The following is a 13,934-nucleotide window of genomic DNA, read 5'->3' on the forward strand; positions in this document are numbered from 1 at the left end:
ACTCCTTTAAGGGGTGAACTCTATTTCTCCACCTGAAACCTGGCTGGCCTAGTGACTTGCTTCTGACCAACAGAATGTGGTGGAAGTAACACTGGGCTAGTTGTAGGCCTCAGCTTCTACTCCCTGCCTTAAAATCCTGTTGAGCCACCATGTGAACAAGCCTCAGATCAAGTGCGAAACCACACAAAGCAGAGCGAAACCTTGCCATCTGAGGCCATCTTAGATCAGCTAGTCCCAAACAAACCCAGCAGCTGACTACAGACACATAAGTGAGCTGCCCAGCAGAGCCTGAAAGAATCACTCAGCTGTGCTCAGCCTAAACTGCCAACCTGCAGAATTGTGAACCAATATATAACAATCATATATTGTTTTAAGCCACTAAATGTTATGTAGCAAAAGCTAACCAATAAATGTATATAATTCTCTTCTGTGTTAATATATGTGATATTGTGAAATATATATTTGGTCTTTGTCCTAGCTCCTGGCATACAAATCCTAAAATTTTTGGAATCTTCAAAGTGGTTAAGTGTCCTTTTGTATGCTAATGAGATGGCTGATGGCTGGCAGCCCCTGGGTAGCTTCAGGAAGGGGGCTGATCATAGGAAAGACAAGGCACGATTAGAAGGTTGGTAGTTTCAGCCCCATCCCCAAAGTTGATCACCAGTGGCCAGTGATTTAATCAATAATGCCTACGTGATGAAACTTCCATAAAAACCCAAAAGGACAGTTTGGAGAACTTCCAGATAGCCAAACATGTGGAGGCTCACAGAGGACATGGAAACTCCACTCCCCTTATGCATCTCTTCATCAGGATCCTATGTAATATCCTTTAAGTATCCTCTCTCAAAAAGTAGATCATGACTTTCAAACGTGAGGATGCAACAAAATACGTCACTTTGAGTTATACTAAAAAAGAACATAAAAATGTTGATGATACTCACTTGTTCCAGCTCGAGGGGAATGAGAAGCATCTGGAACCGGAGAATGTAGTGAAGGGTTGGCTGGTGACATTCCAGGCAAGCGTGCTGCTGGTGAGGGGCCGGACACTTGAGGAGATCCTGGCCAGTTCCCTGCTCGTCCACTTGGTGACACCATAGTGTATGGGGAACTAGGGTCAAGAGTCCCTATAAAAAAGGTAAACAAATGATTCTCAAAACCTATATTTTAATAACTGAAAATTACTTGACAGCATTCAAATCTTTACATAGTAATAATTTTATTTTTTCTTCCAATAAGATGTTTCACTGAAGCTTGATGTGTGTTAACATGTCATGACTGAATCTCTATTTTGTGTAAGGTACTTTTTAACATGATACAAAAATTAGAAAAATATAAAGATAGAGGATAAAATTTACCTTCACATAAGCTTCAATGTGTGTAATATGTAACAATGTATGCTACTATATGCATGAAAATATTAAGCAAACAATCTCAGAGTTCCTTTAAAGGCAGAAATATATTTTTAAACCAACTTCGACAAATGAGGAGAAGGAAATTTTCCATATTCTTTATTTAGGCTACGTTGACTAAGAAATGAACTCAAGTTTTGAAAGCAGTGACTTCCTGAACAATCTGATATTTAAATTTCATCCTCCATTGGTATCCAAGAAAATATTCAAAAATAAAAAATAAATAAATAAATTTCATCCTCCAGATACCTTCAACATATTTTTTATATCCCTCTATAACCAAATGACAAACTGAAAAAATACTTTTACCATGTATATGTCAGAGACTAAATGGTCTTTACTTAAGTCTTACAAATGGGTAAGAAAAAACACAAGAACATAGGTAAAGCATATATAACTGGGAGGTATAAAATAAGAAACACCAAAGACCGGCCAGGCATGGTGGCTCACACTTGTAATCCCAGCACTTCGGAAGGCTGAGGTGGGTGGATTGCTTGAGTCCAGGAGTTCGAGACCAGCCTGGGCAACACAGCAAAACCCCATCTCTACAAAAAAAAAACCCCACAAAAACTAGCCAGGCGTGGTGGTGCACATCTGTAGTCCAAGCTACTTTCCTGGGGAGGGGATTGAGGCAGGAGGATCACTTGAACTTGAGAAGCCGAGGTTGCAGTGTGCTGAGATTGCACCACTGCAGTCCAGCCTGGGTAACAGAGAGAGACCCTGTCTCAAAAAAAAAAAAAAAAGGAAAAAAAGAAACACATTAAACAATAAGATACCATTTTTCACCTATCAAAATGGCCAAGGTCTTTAAAATATGTAATACTCCCTGCTGGCAATGATGCAGGATAACAGACATTCTTGTATGATGGTATGGGAAACTGGTACAGCCTTTCAGATGAGCAGTTAGCAATATGTTTCGAAAGTTTTAGAATTTCTCAAAACCCTTGATACAACAATTCCATTTTTGGAACTTAAGGAAACAATCATGGATATGAGCACAGATGGCACCACTTTTAATTGTGAAAAAAATGGCAACATTCTAAACATATAACAATAGGAGAGCAGTTAAGTCATGGTACACCCTGACAAGGGGATATTATTACGCCATATGGTATGATGATGTGACAGAAATGTTCCCACAAATATTAATAGTAAAAACTAAAATCCCAGGTACTATACAACTTAAAAACTGAGGAACCTGTTTATGTTCTATGGTATCATACTCATGATATATTAAGTGAAAAAAGGCACTGAACACTGTAAAGTATGCTGTCGTGTGTGTAAAGGAGAGGGGAAAGAACACTTGCATGTATGTGCTTGTGTATGCATGAAACAGCTCTGCAAGAATATCTACATGTTTCTGGGAAGAGGAACTGGTGGTTGGTGGAATAAAAAGGAAACATTTCACTGACTTCTAGTTCTGGTTCTAATTTTTATCTAGTTGAATCAATTCAAAATAAAATTTTTTAGTTAAAAAGTTAAAAAATTCAAGTCTCAAAACAATTCCTATGTTAGGGTACCCACTGTAAGGGGGCAAGGGCAGGTATTTGAAGGGGGAGACAAGCAGCTGGGTAGAGAGCAAGCGAGAATAACAGAAACGTGAGAGGGCAGGCAAGCAGGGCATGTGACAGGAAGGGCAAGGCAGAGCAACAGCAAGGGAGAGTCCAAGGCAGAGACAAACTCACTGGTCATTACCTCTGTGTGGTGGAATTAGATAAATTTGATTCTTTTTGCTTGAGCAATATTTTTGCTACTTCCTCAATAAACAAGTATTAATTTTGCAATGAAAAAATTGACTCAACAAAAATTATTTTCACATCAAGCTCTTACGCTGTATCGATTTCCATGTATGGACTCACCATGTGGACTAGCAAAACTGGCCCCTGGTCCTATTGAGATTCCATGCGAGGATGGGGGAGGAGTTGGAACAAATGACGCTGGTGATGGGGCTCTCAAAGCCCCACTTGGGGAGCTGGCAGCGTGCAGATTTCCTAATAAAGGAAAATAATTATAGATAATCTTGCAGGACACATTTTATGTCCTGTCCAAGGACCCCAAGTTAAAAATCTCTCTACAAACTAAAGAAACGAGTAGTATAGCTCCCATATATATAACACAGAGAAAAACTGGCAAGATTTCATTATCGAAAGAGAGTGTTCAATTCCATGGGCCCAAATTCTAGCTCTTATATTGACTGATTAAAAATCTGGTGTACTTTTTATTCAGTTATTCATTCAACAAGAAGGCCTGAATGCCAACTTCATGCCAAGCACTGTTTTAGGCACTGGGGATGCAGCAGTTAACGAAAGAGATAAAAATTCCTGCCCTAACAAAGCTTATATTCTAATAGAATGAGAAAGACAAGTATCTGTCAGGTAAGTGCTATGGAAAAAAATACAACAGGGTAAGGGGACAATATCGTGTAGTGAAGGAGGTGGGTATTGTTCCTTATATATAGCAATCAGAAAAGACCTCTCTAAGGAAAGGGGCATGTGAGCTGACACGTGAAGAAAGGATTAGGCATGAGGATACCCAGGGGATGAGATATTCCAGCCAAACAGAGAGCTAGTGCAAATGCCCCAAAGGTGGAAGCAGTTATAAATAACAGGGAGGAAGCCAGTGTGGCAAGAACAGAGTGAACGAGGTGGGCAGTGGGAAGAGAGGACACCAGAGAGGCTGGAGGAAGAGGGGTGGGTCCCAGATCACATGGGGACTTGTGGGCCACTCTAAGGACTTAGGGTTTACCCTGAATGAGTGGGAATCCAATGCAGAGTTTGGAGCGGAAATCATGGACGAACTTCTGTCCCAGAAGGATCACTCTAGCTGCTGTGGGACAGACTATAGAGCAAGGGTAGGGGTAGGGACAGGAAAACCAGTTAGAAATGACTGCAATAATTCAGGTGAGAGAGGACTAGTGGCTTGGGTAAAGGTGACAGACTATGGTAGTGAAAAGTGGTTGGATTCTGGGTAAATTCTGAAAATCAAGCTGACAGTATTTGGTAAATGACTGAACATGGGTATGAAAGAGACGTCCAGCATGACTCGAAGAGCTTCAGCTCAAGTAGCAGGAAGGAAGGGCCTGCCATTTACTGAGCTGGGGTGTCTGTGGGAAGAGGAGCACTGGGGCAGTGAAGAGATCTGGAGTTTAGTTTCAGCCATGCTGAGTTTCAGGTATCTACCAGACATTACATGGAAATTATGCCGAACAGACAGTTAGAAAATACAATACAAGGCCGGGTGTGGTGGCTCACGCCTGTAATCCCAGCACTTTGGGAGGGCAAAGCGGGCAGATCACCTGAGGTCAGGAGTTTGAGACCATCCTGGTCAACATGGCGAAACCCCGTCTCTACTAAAAATACAATCATTAGCCAGGCACAGTGGCGCGTGCCTGTAGTCCCAGCTACTCAGGAGGGTGAGGCGGGAGAATTACTCGAACCCAGAAGGCGGAGGTTGCAGCAAGATGAGATTGCTCCATTGTACTCTAGCCTGGATGACAGAGCAAGACTCTGTCTCCAAAAAAAAAAAGAAAGAAAAAAGAAAATACAATACTAGACTTACGGAGAGACTGAGATTGGAGATATAAAAAACAGGCAAACGTTAACTTATTTAAAGCCACAGGACTAGTTTTAATTTAGGATTATGAAAGGGTGAACTATGGCTACCAAAACTATGAATAAATGCAACATTTAAACACTTGCTACATTATCATAATTACCTTTAATATCAGCATGTTTCAAATTCTCTACTATAGCAGTCCCCGCCTTATCCACAGGGGATATGTTCCAAGACCCCCAGTGGATGCCTGAAACCTCAGATAGTATTGAAACCTGTTTTTATCCTACACACATATATGATAAAGTTTAATTAACAAATTAAGTACAGTAAAAAATTAACAACAGTAAAATAGAACACTCTTAGCAGTATATTATCATAAAAGTTATGTGAATATGGTACCTCTCTGTCTCTAAATATCTTATTGTACTATACTTGCCCATTTTTGGTCCTCAGTTGATCTCAGGCAACTAAAACCTCGGAGAGCGATAAGGCGAGGGGAACTGTACTATGTGAGATAATTTCATATTTTTGTGTTCTGTAATACCTAAAGCACTGCCTTACTTTCAGTCAGTATGTTGATCAACTTGACCAACTTTTAAGTGTTTATGTTTACTTATTTAGCTGTATGATCTGGACAAGCGACCTAACTTCTCCATGTCTCAGTTTTCCTCCATAAAACGGCAATAATAATAGGACCTACACCACAGGTTTGCTGTGAGGATTAAATGGGTAAAGTGCTTAGACTAGGGCTTGGCACACAGTAAGCACTATATATGCTTGTCTACTACTATAAGTATTTCAAAATATTTTTCCCTTCCTACTGTATAAAAACAATGTCAACTCCTATCCTAGAAACACACTCCCCTGGGGTTCTACAATCCTGTTTCTCCTGTTTTGCCTACTTCCTCCCTAGCTGCTACTTCCCTACTGACCACTGGTATTCCTAGGGGTGGACTCAACTACCCACTTGGGCTTCAATGACCCTAGACATGACAACAACAACTTCCAAGTCTTCATCTGTGGCTCAACCATCTCTGATGAACCATAGGCTCATACAGCCAACTGCCTACTGGACATCTTGACTTAGGAATCTCTGGGGACTTGCAAAATCAACAGGTTCAAGAGAACGCCCTGCTCCTTTCTCTGTGACATCTGCCCATCCACCACTCTTGTCACTTTCAGTTGTATAAATTTAACCCAGACTAAAATCCAACAATGGCTTCCTATTTACCCATACGATAAAGGCCAAAATTTTGAACAGAGCGCTGTCTCTCCACACACCAGCCATTTGGAAGAGTCTACCATCTTCTGGGAGTTCAGACTCCACACACCCTGCACAATCTGCCTGAGATATCCTCCTTGTCCATGTCCCTGCACCTGGGTAACTCTGACCCACCCTTCACGTCTCGGCTTAAATAGTGTTGAAAGGAGGGAGGCAAACAAGGCATCCCCAAGAAACAAACAATTGAACCCCTCCTTATCGAACGCTCTTTCAGAAGCCCAAGTGACCCTTTTTGTAACACTCATCATACTTGGCATTACAGATGAAGACTGTTTATCTAGGAATCTAAGCAGAGGAAGCACACCCCACCCCCCAAATAAAAGTGAATTTAAAGATTTAAAAAATGAGGATCTATTTTTTTAAAACGACACCACTGAAGTAATGTGAAGAGCAATATGAGTGGCTACGTGTGAGACATGGTGGGGGTGGGATCTGCCAGGGTGCGAGTGCCTAGGCAGTGCGGGATGTCGAGCAGCCCAATCTGGGCAACAAGACAGATTACAATGGACTGGTCAAAGAGGCATTTGTCATGTACCACACCCCAGGCTAAACACTTTATGTGAACTATTGCATTCAATTCTTACAACATCCCTATGGAAAAGGTTTTATATTATTCTCATTTTACAAATGGAATTAGCTATTGAATAAGTTATGTCATTACATCTCCCACCTGCAGATTAACGGATTTTCCGGTCAATACAAATTTCTCATATACAGACACACATATACATATCTATAAGAATTTTTGTATTTGATAAAGGAGAAAAGTATGCACCGCAAATTCTGCTTTTCAAAGTGAAAACTTAAAAGCAGATGTATTTGTTGGGTTTGTTACTTAAACATCAGGATTTAATGTAGTTTTGTTTGTCCTGTTTTCTGATAAGCCCGAATGCCTTCAATTGGTACTAAACTACTTAATGTATTCTTTAGTTGAGTGGACTGATATATTTACAGTAGATAAAAGGTTTTATTATGCATGCTTTTAAAAATCATTTAATTTCTTATATTTTACATCCTATATTACATATCACATCTTTTATGCTAAAACTTTCTTTGAAAAAACCATCATTATGCTCTGGACATATTACCAGGACCTAGTAGGCAAGGGGTCATTCTCCCCAATAAATCTGATGACCTAGCTTCCTTGCTAGATGATAAGCTCAAGAGCAGGGCTGATATCTGGTTCACTGTTAAATCCCCAGCACCAGGCAGCATTTGGCACAGAGCAAGTGCTCAAGAGATACCACTGAATCATTCAGTTAAAAGCAAAAATTTGGCATTCTCAAGCACTTTTATGGCACACTTCATAGGGCTGCCAACAAAGCCATTATGTCTGGACAAACAGACTGTGCACTGCCTGACTCGGAGCCTGGGGGCAGGCCACCCTTCCACCTATTCCATGGCTTAGCAAACTTTTTCTGTAAAGGGCTGTCATAGTGGGAAAGCAGCCATAGACATTACATAAACAAGTGTGGCTTCATTCCAATGAAACTTTATTTACAAAAACAGATGACAGGCAGGATTTGGCTCTATAGGCCTTAGAGTCTGTCGATCTGTAATATAGATCATGTTGTGATTAGCACCCCCTGGAGTTGTGCTGTGAGTCTGGCTCTGGGTGACATTAATTTAAACCTTTTAAAGTGCTCCTGAGCCTGGACACAGACTTCACAAACCTTCCATAATAAATGAGTGACAACTATCTAGCCATAGACTAGAAAGGGAATTCTCTCTGAAGCCTGAGGCTAGATGCACAGTGCTTCTCAATGTGGGGGGGGGGGTGTGTGTGTGTGTGTATTTTGGATTTGAAAGTTGAACATGACAAGAAAGTAAGTGATATCTTACCTGGAGACTGTGTGTGCATCATAGAGGGAGACTGATTGACTGTGCTATGATAAGATGTAGGGGGTGAAGTAAGAGGATAAGCACCTGATGTTCCTGGCTGCTTTGGAAATGGCTGAAAAGAAGAAAATTAAATGTTGGTAAAATGGCCAACTGCATGGAGCATAAGAGTGTGGCTTTCACTAATTATAGCAACAGTGTTAACATTTACACACTTTGTTGGTTACCAAATAGGAAACATGAGGTATAAAAGCGTGCAAAATAAATACACATCAACAACACAACCCTGACTTTCGAAATGTTTTAAAATAGCAACATCCTCTTTCCCGATCTTGCAATGCTTTCTATCCCTCAAGATGTTTTTTGCTCATTTTATATCTAGCATATAACTGATTTATCTCTATTATTTATCTACCATTTCATTGATTCTAAGACATTTTCCCCCCACACTTTAATATCTCTAACATCAGGGTGTCTCTTTCCATTTATGGGATGTTAGTTTAACTGGCAGTGCTTTTTCTTTCTGAGCAGTAGATAAAAACTGATGCATCTTACATTTGGTGGCGTTTAGTATCAATGAAATATGGTAGCTCAGCCTGACCTTTACTCATCTTTATCACTTTCACAAAGTAGTTGTAACATTTTACATATTTTCTAGTGCCACACAAGAGTTTCAGTTGTTCCTAACATCAAATGTTGGAAATAATTATCAATTCTTTTCTTAAAGTCATTTTTGTGGGTGTGGAGTGTTACCTCATTGTAGCTTTAATTTGTATTTCTGTGATGGCAAATAATGTTTGAATACCTTTTCTGTGCTTATTGGCCACTTGGACATCCTATTATGTGAAATGACTTGAATCTTTTACCTATTTTTAAAACCAGATTGTCTACTTTTTTTTTTTATTGATTCTTTCTAAGCTATCTTAAAGAAATTATAGAATTCAGGCTAACTCATAAGCTACAAAATCATGTATTTGCCCATACTGTTTTATCCAATAATGTAGAATGTACCTTTATGTTTGGAAATGTAAGCCATACTAACTTGTTAATTAAAACTATGATATTCATAAACTTTTATATTTTCTTCCTTTCCTTTTTCATGGACTAGCTTATACACTAAAACAGCATTTTACATAAAAGAAGAAAAGCTACCTGCTAACATCAAGTAAAATGTACATGAATCCCTTTATGAACATTTTTTTCTCACAACTATCTTATCAGGGAGATGAACAGTTTACAAATAGAAGCATTGCACAGATATCTGATAAGCAGAAAAAACTGAAAACTGAAACTGCTCAATAAAAGGCTCAATCTTTAGGAGTACATAAAGCCAAAGCCACCGACTAAAGACATTTAACCATGGCAGATGAATATTCTTTTAAAAGGATTCTGACTTGGTATTAAGTGTCAAACTTTTTAACTTAAAAACAAAACAAACAAAAAGGCTCTACCTACAGGTTGAATACAGAGCAAGAAAAAGCAGAAAATTCCTCAAGTTTTCCCAAAGTGACAAATCATTCTAACTTTTCTAGAATATCCTAACCTTTGGCCAATCTACCCACATCTAATCCTTCTGCCTTAGCTTGCAACTATTTTCCTAGTTAGAAATCTCATGTTCAGTATGAAATGCTACTGGGTGTATAGAGCTCTTAGCCAAATCAGAGTATCTAATAAACTAGCGCTGCAGGCTCTCACTGTGTCAAATTATGATTTTTTTTCAGTAACAACAGCACTTTGGGAGGCCAAGGCAGGCAGATCACCTGAGGTCGAGAGTTTGAGACCAGACTGACCAACATGGAGAAACCCCCTCTCTACTAAAAATACAATATCAGCCGGGTATGGTGGTGCGTGCCTGTAGTGCCAGCTACTCGGGAGGCTGAGGCAGGAGAATCACTTGAACCTGGGAGGCGGAGGTTGCGGTGAGCTGAGATCACACCACTGCACTCCAGCCTGGGCAACAAGAACAAAACTTCATCTCAAAAAAAAAAAAAAAAAAAAATCATTATAGAGGGGCCAATGAACAACTTATCTTGGGAGACAGAGAGAATAATGGACCACATTCTCCCTCCATTCCCCCTATAACATTGGCCCTGCTACGGCCATGGTCATGAGACAGCCCATCTCAGTTACTTCTTTCCCCCAAAGGATGTGGCTCATTCCCTGCTCCATATCAGGTACAGGAAAAATAAAAAATGCAAGAAAGTGGCTTCCACAAGGAAAAAGCTGCTCTGATATCCGCTGGGCCAAGGTACTTCTCTCCCATGGTGGCCCAGCATCCTCAGAGGGCTAGTATCTCATCTGAGTCAATGTCTGTCACAAGAGTGCAGCACCTTGGCTACACAGAGACATTCGCATAGGCCTTTACTGAGCTTCCCTGTTCTACATGACGGCCAAGAAGGGAAACAGCGAGAAGGCAAGTAACCCTAAATAGCTGTCAGGAACAATAGAGCTTCCAAAAAACCCTCCTTCTAGTAAGAATCTAGTATTTTTTCAAAGATTTAAGCACTGGAAAGTTGTAGTCACTAAGTAGCCAGACCAGAAGCTAAGCAATAAAATAAGCTAAGAGGATTCTCTGCACAATGCTGGTTTCAAGCAATGCTATTCATGAAAGCTTCTGGGTGAGAAGCAGTGAGCTATTTTGTAAACCAAAACTAAAGGATGTGCCAAAGAGCCTTGCCTAGAGGCTGTGTGCTCATATACAACTAAAAATGGAGCCCCTGAAGACTCCAGCCCAGAGTCTACAGCCTCAATGAGGATTTTTCAGACTAGGGAGTCACACAGGACTGTTGAAGGGCTAAATAATCACTGTTCACCTTCTATTTCAGGAGGGTCTGTGAGAAAACAATGGCTGGCCTAGGGGCCTGTTCAACTCTCAGACATGTGAAGGTGACAGGACAGAACTGAAAGCTCTTATGGTTTTATGATGTGGCTTATCCAAATGGTCTGAGGACAGAACCCTGAAAATTTGTCCACCTGTTCTCTGTAGCAGTCCCTACTGAACATCGCTAGACATTTAGTCCACTGTGCTCTACTTTAATAGCATCTGTCCTTCAAGACAAGGTGAGGAAACTCTCTCAAAGATCTCACATCCTGCGGATGATATTTCCATCCCTGGAATCATATAACATCATTTTAAGTGCGTGAATGATCTGAGATTAATGCTGTTTCCAACACTATTCATTTCTTGTCACTGGAAGTCTCCTCCTCACCTCCTTCTGTAACTCATTATTTCATAAGTATTTCCTGGGCATCTCGGGCCCACCAAGGACCTCCTTGTCTTTGATGCCTATAGAACCTGTGAAGTTACAGAAATGTGATACCACTTGGAATTTTGGCTAGATATTACCTGTTGCTGGGGTGGTGGCTGGAGCTGCGATATTAAAGAATCCATCATATCTCCTCCTATAGGAGAAGGGGGATTATCGTCCTCATTTACAGACCTTCTTCGAGCATCCTGATTGCTGTCAACAAACATATTCAGGAATGTCTACGGATATAAACAGGTAAAAATTAGATTATTTTACCTAACATTATTAGCAAAACATTTTAAATTATTTAGAATATTTAAACAGAAACATAGTATGTTGATCCTTGAAGATCATTACTAGGACAACCTAGAAGAAATATTGTTAATTTTGAAGCTGGAAACTAAGGAAAACAGTTAACAAAAACAGCATCTAAAAAAAGGTCATATCAACTAAGAAATATTGTGTGAGCAAAAAGTTGAAGAAAGAAGTACATCCTGGCACCTCTTACCATCAGATCATAATATTTTCTTATTAACTTCTAATCCAGAAATGGGGGTAAAAAATGAAAAGCATATTGGCCATAACTTGGAAAATTCCCCAGCTAGTGAGCGCTCTCACGAGAAAATATGAAAGGAAAACTGAGTAAGAAACGATCCAATTTTTTCCTTTTTTATATTACATGATTTAATCTTGAACCATTAAGAGTGGGACAGCCTTGTTTTTATATATTGTCAAAACTGAGCAAGGCTATCAGAGTTTATGTTTCAAGCACAGATTCTCTTTAACACTCCTTACATCCCCAGTATTCTATCATAAGCTTATCAGAATCACTAGAGAGCTATTAAAAGTCCAAAGTGGACTGAGCACAGTGGCTCATGCTTATAATCCTAGCACTTTGGGAGGCTGAGGTGGGAGGATCCCTTGCGAGACCAACCTGGGCAACAATGGCAAAACCTCATCTCTACAAAAAATACAAAAATCAGCCAGGCATGACAGTGCACACCTGTGGATCCAGCTACTAGGGAGGCTGAGATGGGAGGACTGCTTGAGCCTGGGAAGTTGAGGCTGCAGTGAGCCATGATCCCACCACTGTGCTCCAGCCTGGGCAACAGAGTGAGACCCTGTCTCAAAAAAAAAAGTCGACAGTCTACTTTTAATTAAAGATGATGGGCTCACAACACACACTGCATTCTTTCCCCACTAAAACTACTGGAAAAAAAATTTTGAAGCAGTAAGTAACAAAGACAAAAAGAATGGGAGAACAGAAAAAACAGCAATACATCCTGGAGGCTGCAAAGCAGATGGTTTAGTAGCAACTAGAACCATCCAATGTGAGAAAGCTGTATCCTAAGTAAGCTGTGGGGAAAGCCAAGAAGCAAACTATTTCCATCCAGATCCCCGAGACACTTTGGAACTGGCAGTATCAGGCACTGATATGGTTTGGCTCTGTGTCCCCACCCAAATCTCATCTTGAATTGTAATCGAATTATAATCCCCATGTGTTGAGAGAGGGACTGATTGATTGGATTATGGGGACAGTTCCCCCCAGGCTGTTGTGATAGTGAGTTCTCATGAGATCTAATGGTTTTATAAGTAGAAGTTTCCCCTGCTCTTGCGCTTCCCCTTTACCTTCCACTACAATTGTACATTTCCTGAGGCCTCCTAGCCATTCTTTCTGTTAAGCTTGTGGAACTGTGAGTCAATTAAACTTCTTTCCTTTATAAATTACCCAGTCTTGGGTAGTATCTTTACGGCAGTGTGAAAACGGACTAATATGGGTACCTTTGGAAGTGGGGATAAAAGTGGGACTAATAACAGAAGGACTAAGTGAAAGTCTAAGAGACACTTAGACCCTCCCAGATCCTCTGCTATTCTCACTGAGCTGGGTTGATCTCTTCCACCCTGGAGGAGGATCTCTGACTTGAGGGACGCCAAGATCAATTGAGAGAAGGACTACCATATAAAAAATGGGGATCAAAGTCTACATAAATTTGAGAATACTCGTTTTCTCATTTGACTTTCCCAATATTGAGAGCCAGATGCATACCATCTATGCAGAAGATTTGGATACTTCTGTCTTGGTACTCACACCAGTCCAACAAAAAGACCTAAAGCTACTGATATCAGGAGTTTCCCAAAGAAATGGCACAAGGAGATCATCCTGCAATGAAGACCACAGTCAATAAGTCTTACCTTTAAATAAGAGCAGGGAGTTAAGAATCGCTTAACATCTGAGGAAAGACACTAATATAAAAGAAATCAATACCACACCCCCACATACACAAAAGCAAGGTAAATAAAATAGAGATTATGTAGGATAAAAAGAAGAAAAAGTAATGTTGTCATATAATAGAATGTTTAAAATAAACAAAGGTTTTGAAACAAAAAAAGACCTTTTGAAAAAAATTTTTAAAGAATGGCCAAAATAAAATATTGATAGAAATAAAAAATAGGGGGATAAGAGGAAAAAAGTGAGGTATCTCCCCGAAACAAGAGACCAAAAAAAAAAAAAAAACAACAGAAGAAATAAGAAAACTAGAGGACAAGTCCACAATGCCTAGCATCAGAACACTGGGAGTACCCAAACGAGCTAACAGAGAA

At 40.1% G+C, this 13,934-nt stretch overlaps 1 protein-coding gene across 1 annotated transcript in view; it reads right to left on the reverse strand.

The window, feature by feature from the left end:
* The window catches only part of MED14 (mediator complex subunit 14), an 87,187-nt gene that overhangs the window by 13,697 nt on the left and 59,556 nt on the right, over nucleotides 1-13,934 (reverse strand). The window contains exons 22-25 of the mRNA XM_011980198.1: nucleotides 11,432-11,572; nucleotides 8,089-8,200; nucleotides 3,269-3,400; nucleotides 942-1,124 (exon numbers count right to left, since the gene is read on the reverse strand). Of these exons, the coding sequence (XP_011835588.1) occupies nucleotides 942-1,124; nucleotides 3,269-3,400; nucleotides 8,089-8,200; nucleotides 11,432-11,572 (568 nt within the window). The remainder of the gene's footprint in view (nucleotides 1-941; nucleotides 1,125-3,268; nucleotides 3,401-8,088; nucleotides 8,201-11,431; nucleotides 11,573-13,934) is intronic.

This window comes from Mandrillus leucophaeus, unplaced genomic scaffold (genome assembly GCF_000951045.1).
Source record: "Mandrillus leucophaeus isolate KB7577 unplaced genomic scaffold, Mleu.le_1.0 Scaffold209, whole genome shotgun sequence".
Classification (NCBI taxonomy): Eukaryota; Metazoa; Chordata; class Mammalia; order Primates; family Cercopithecidae; genus Mandrillus; species Mandrillus leucophaeus.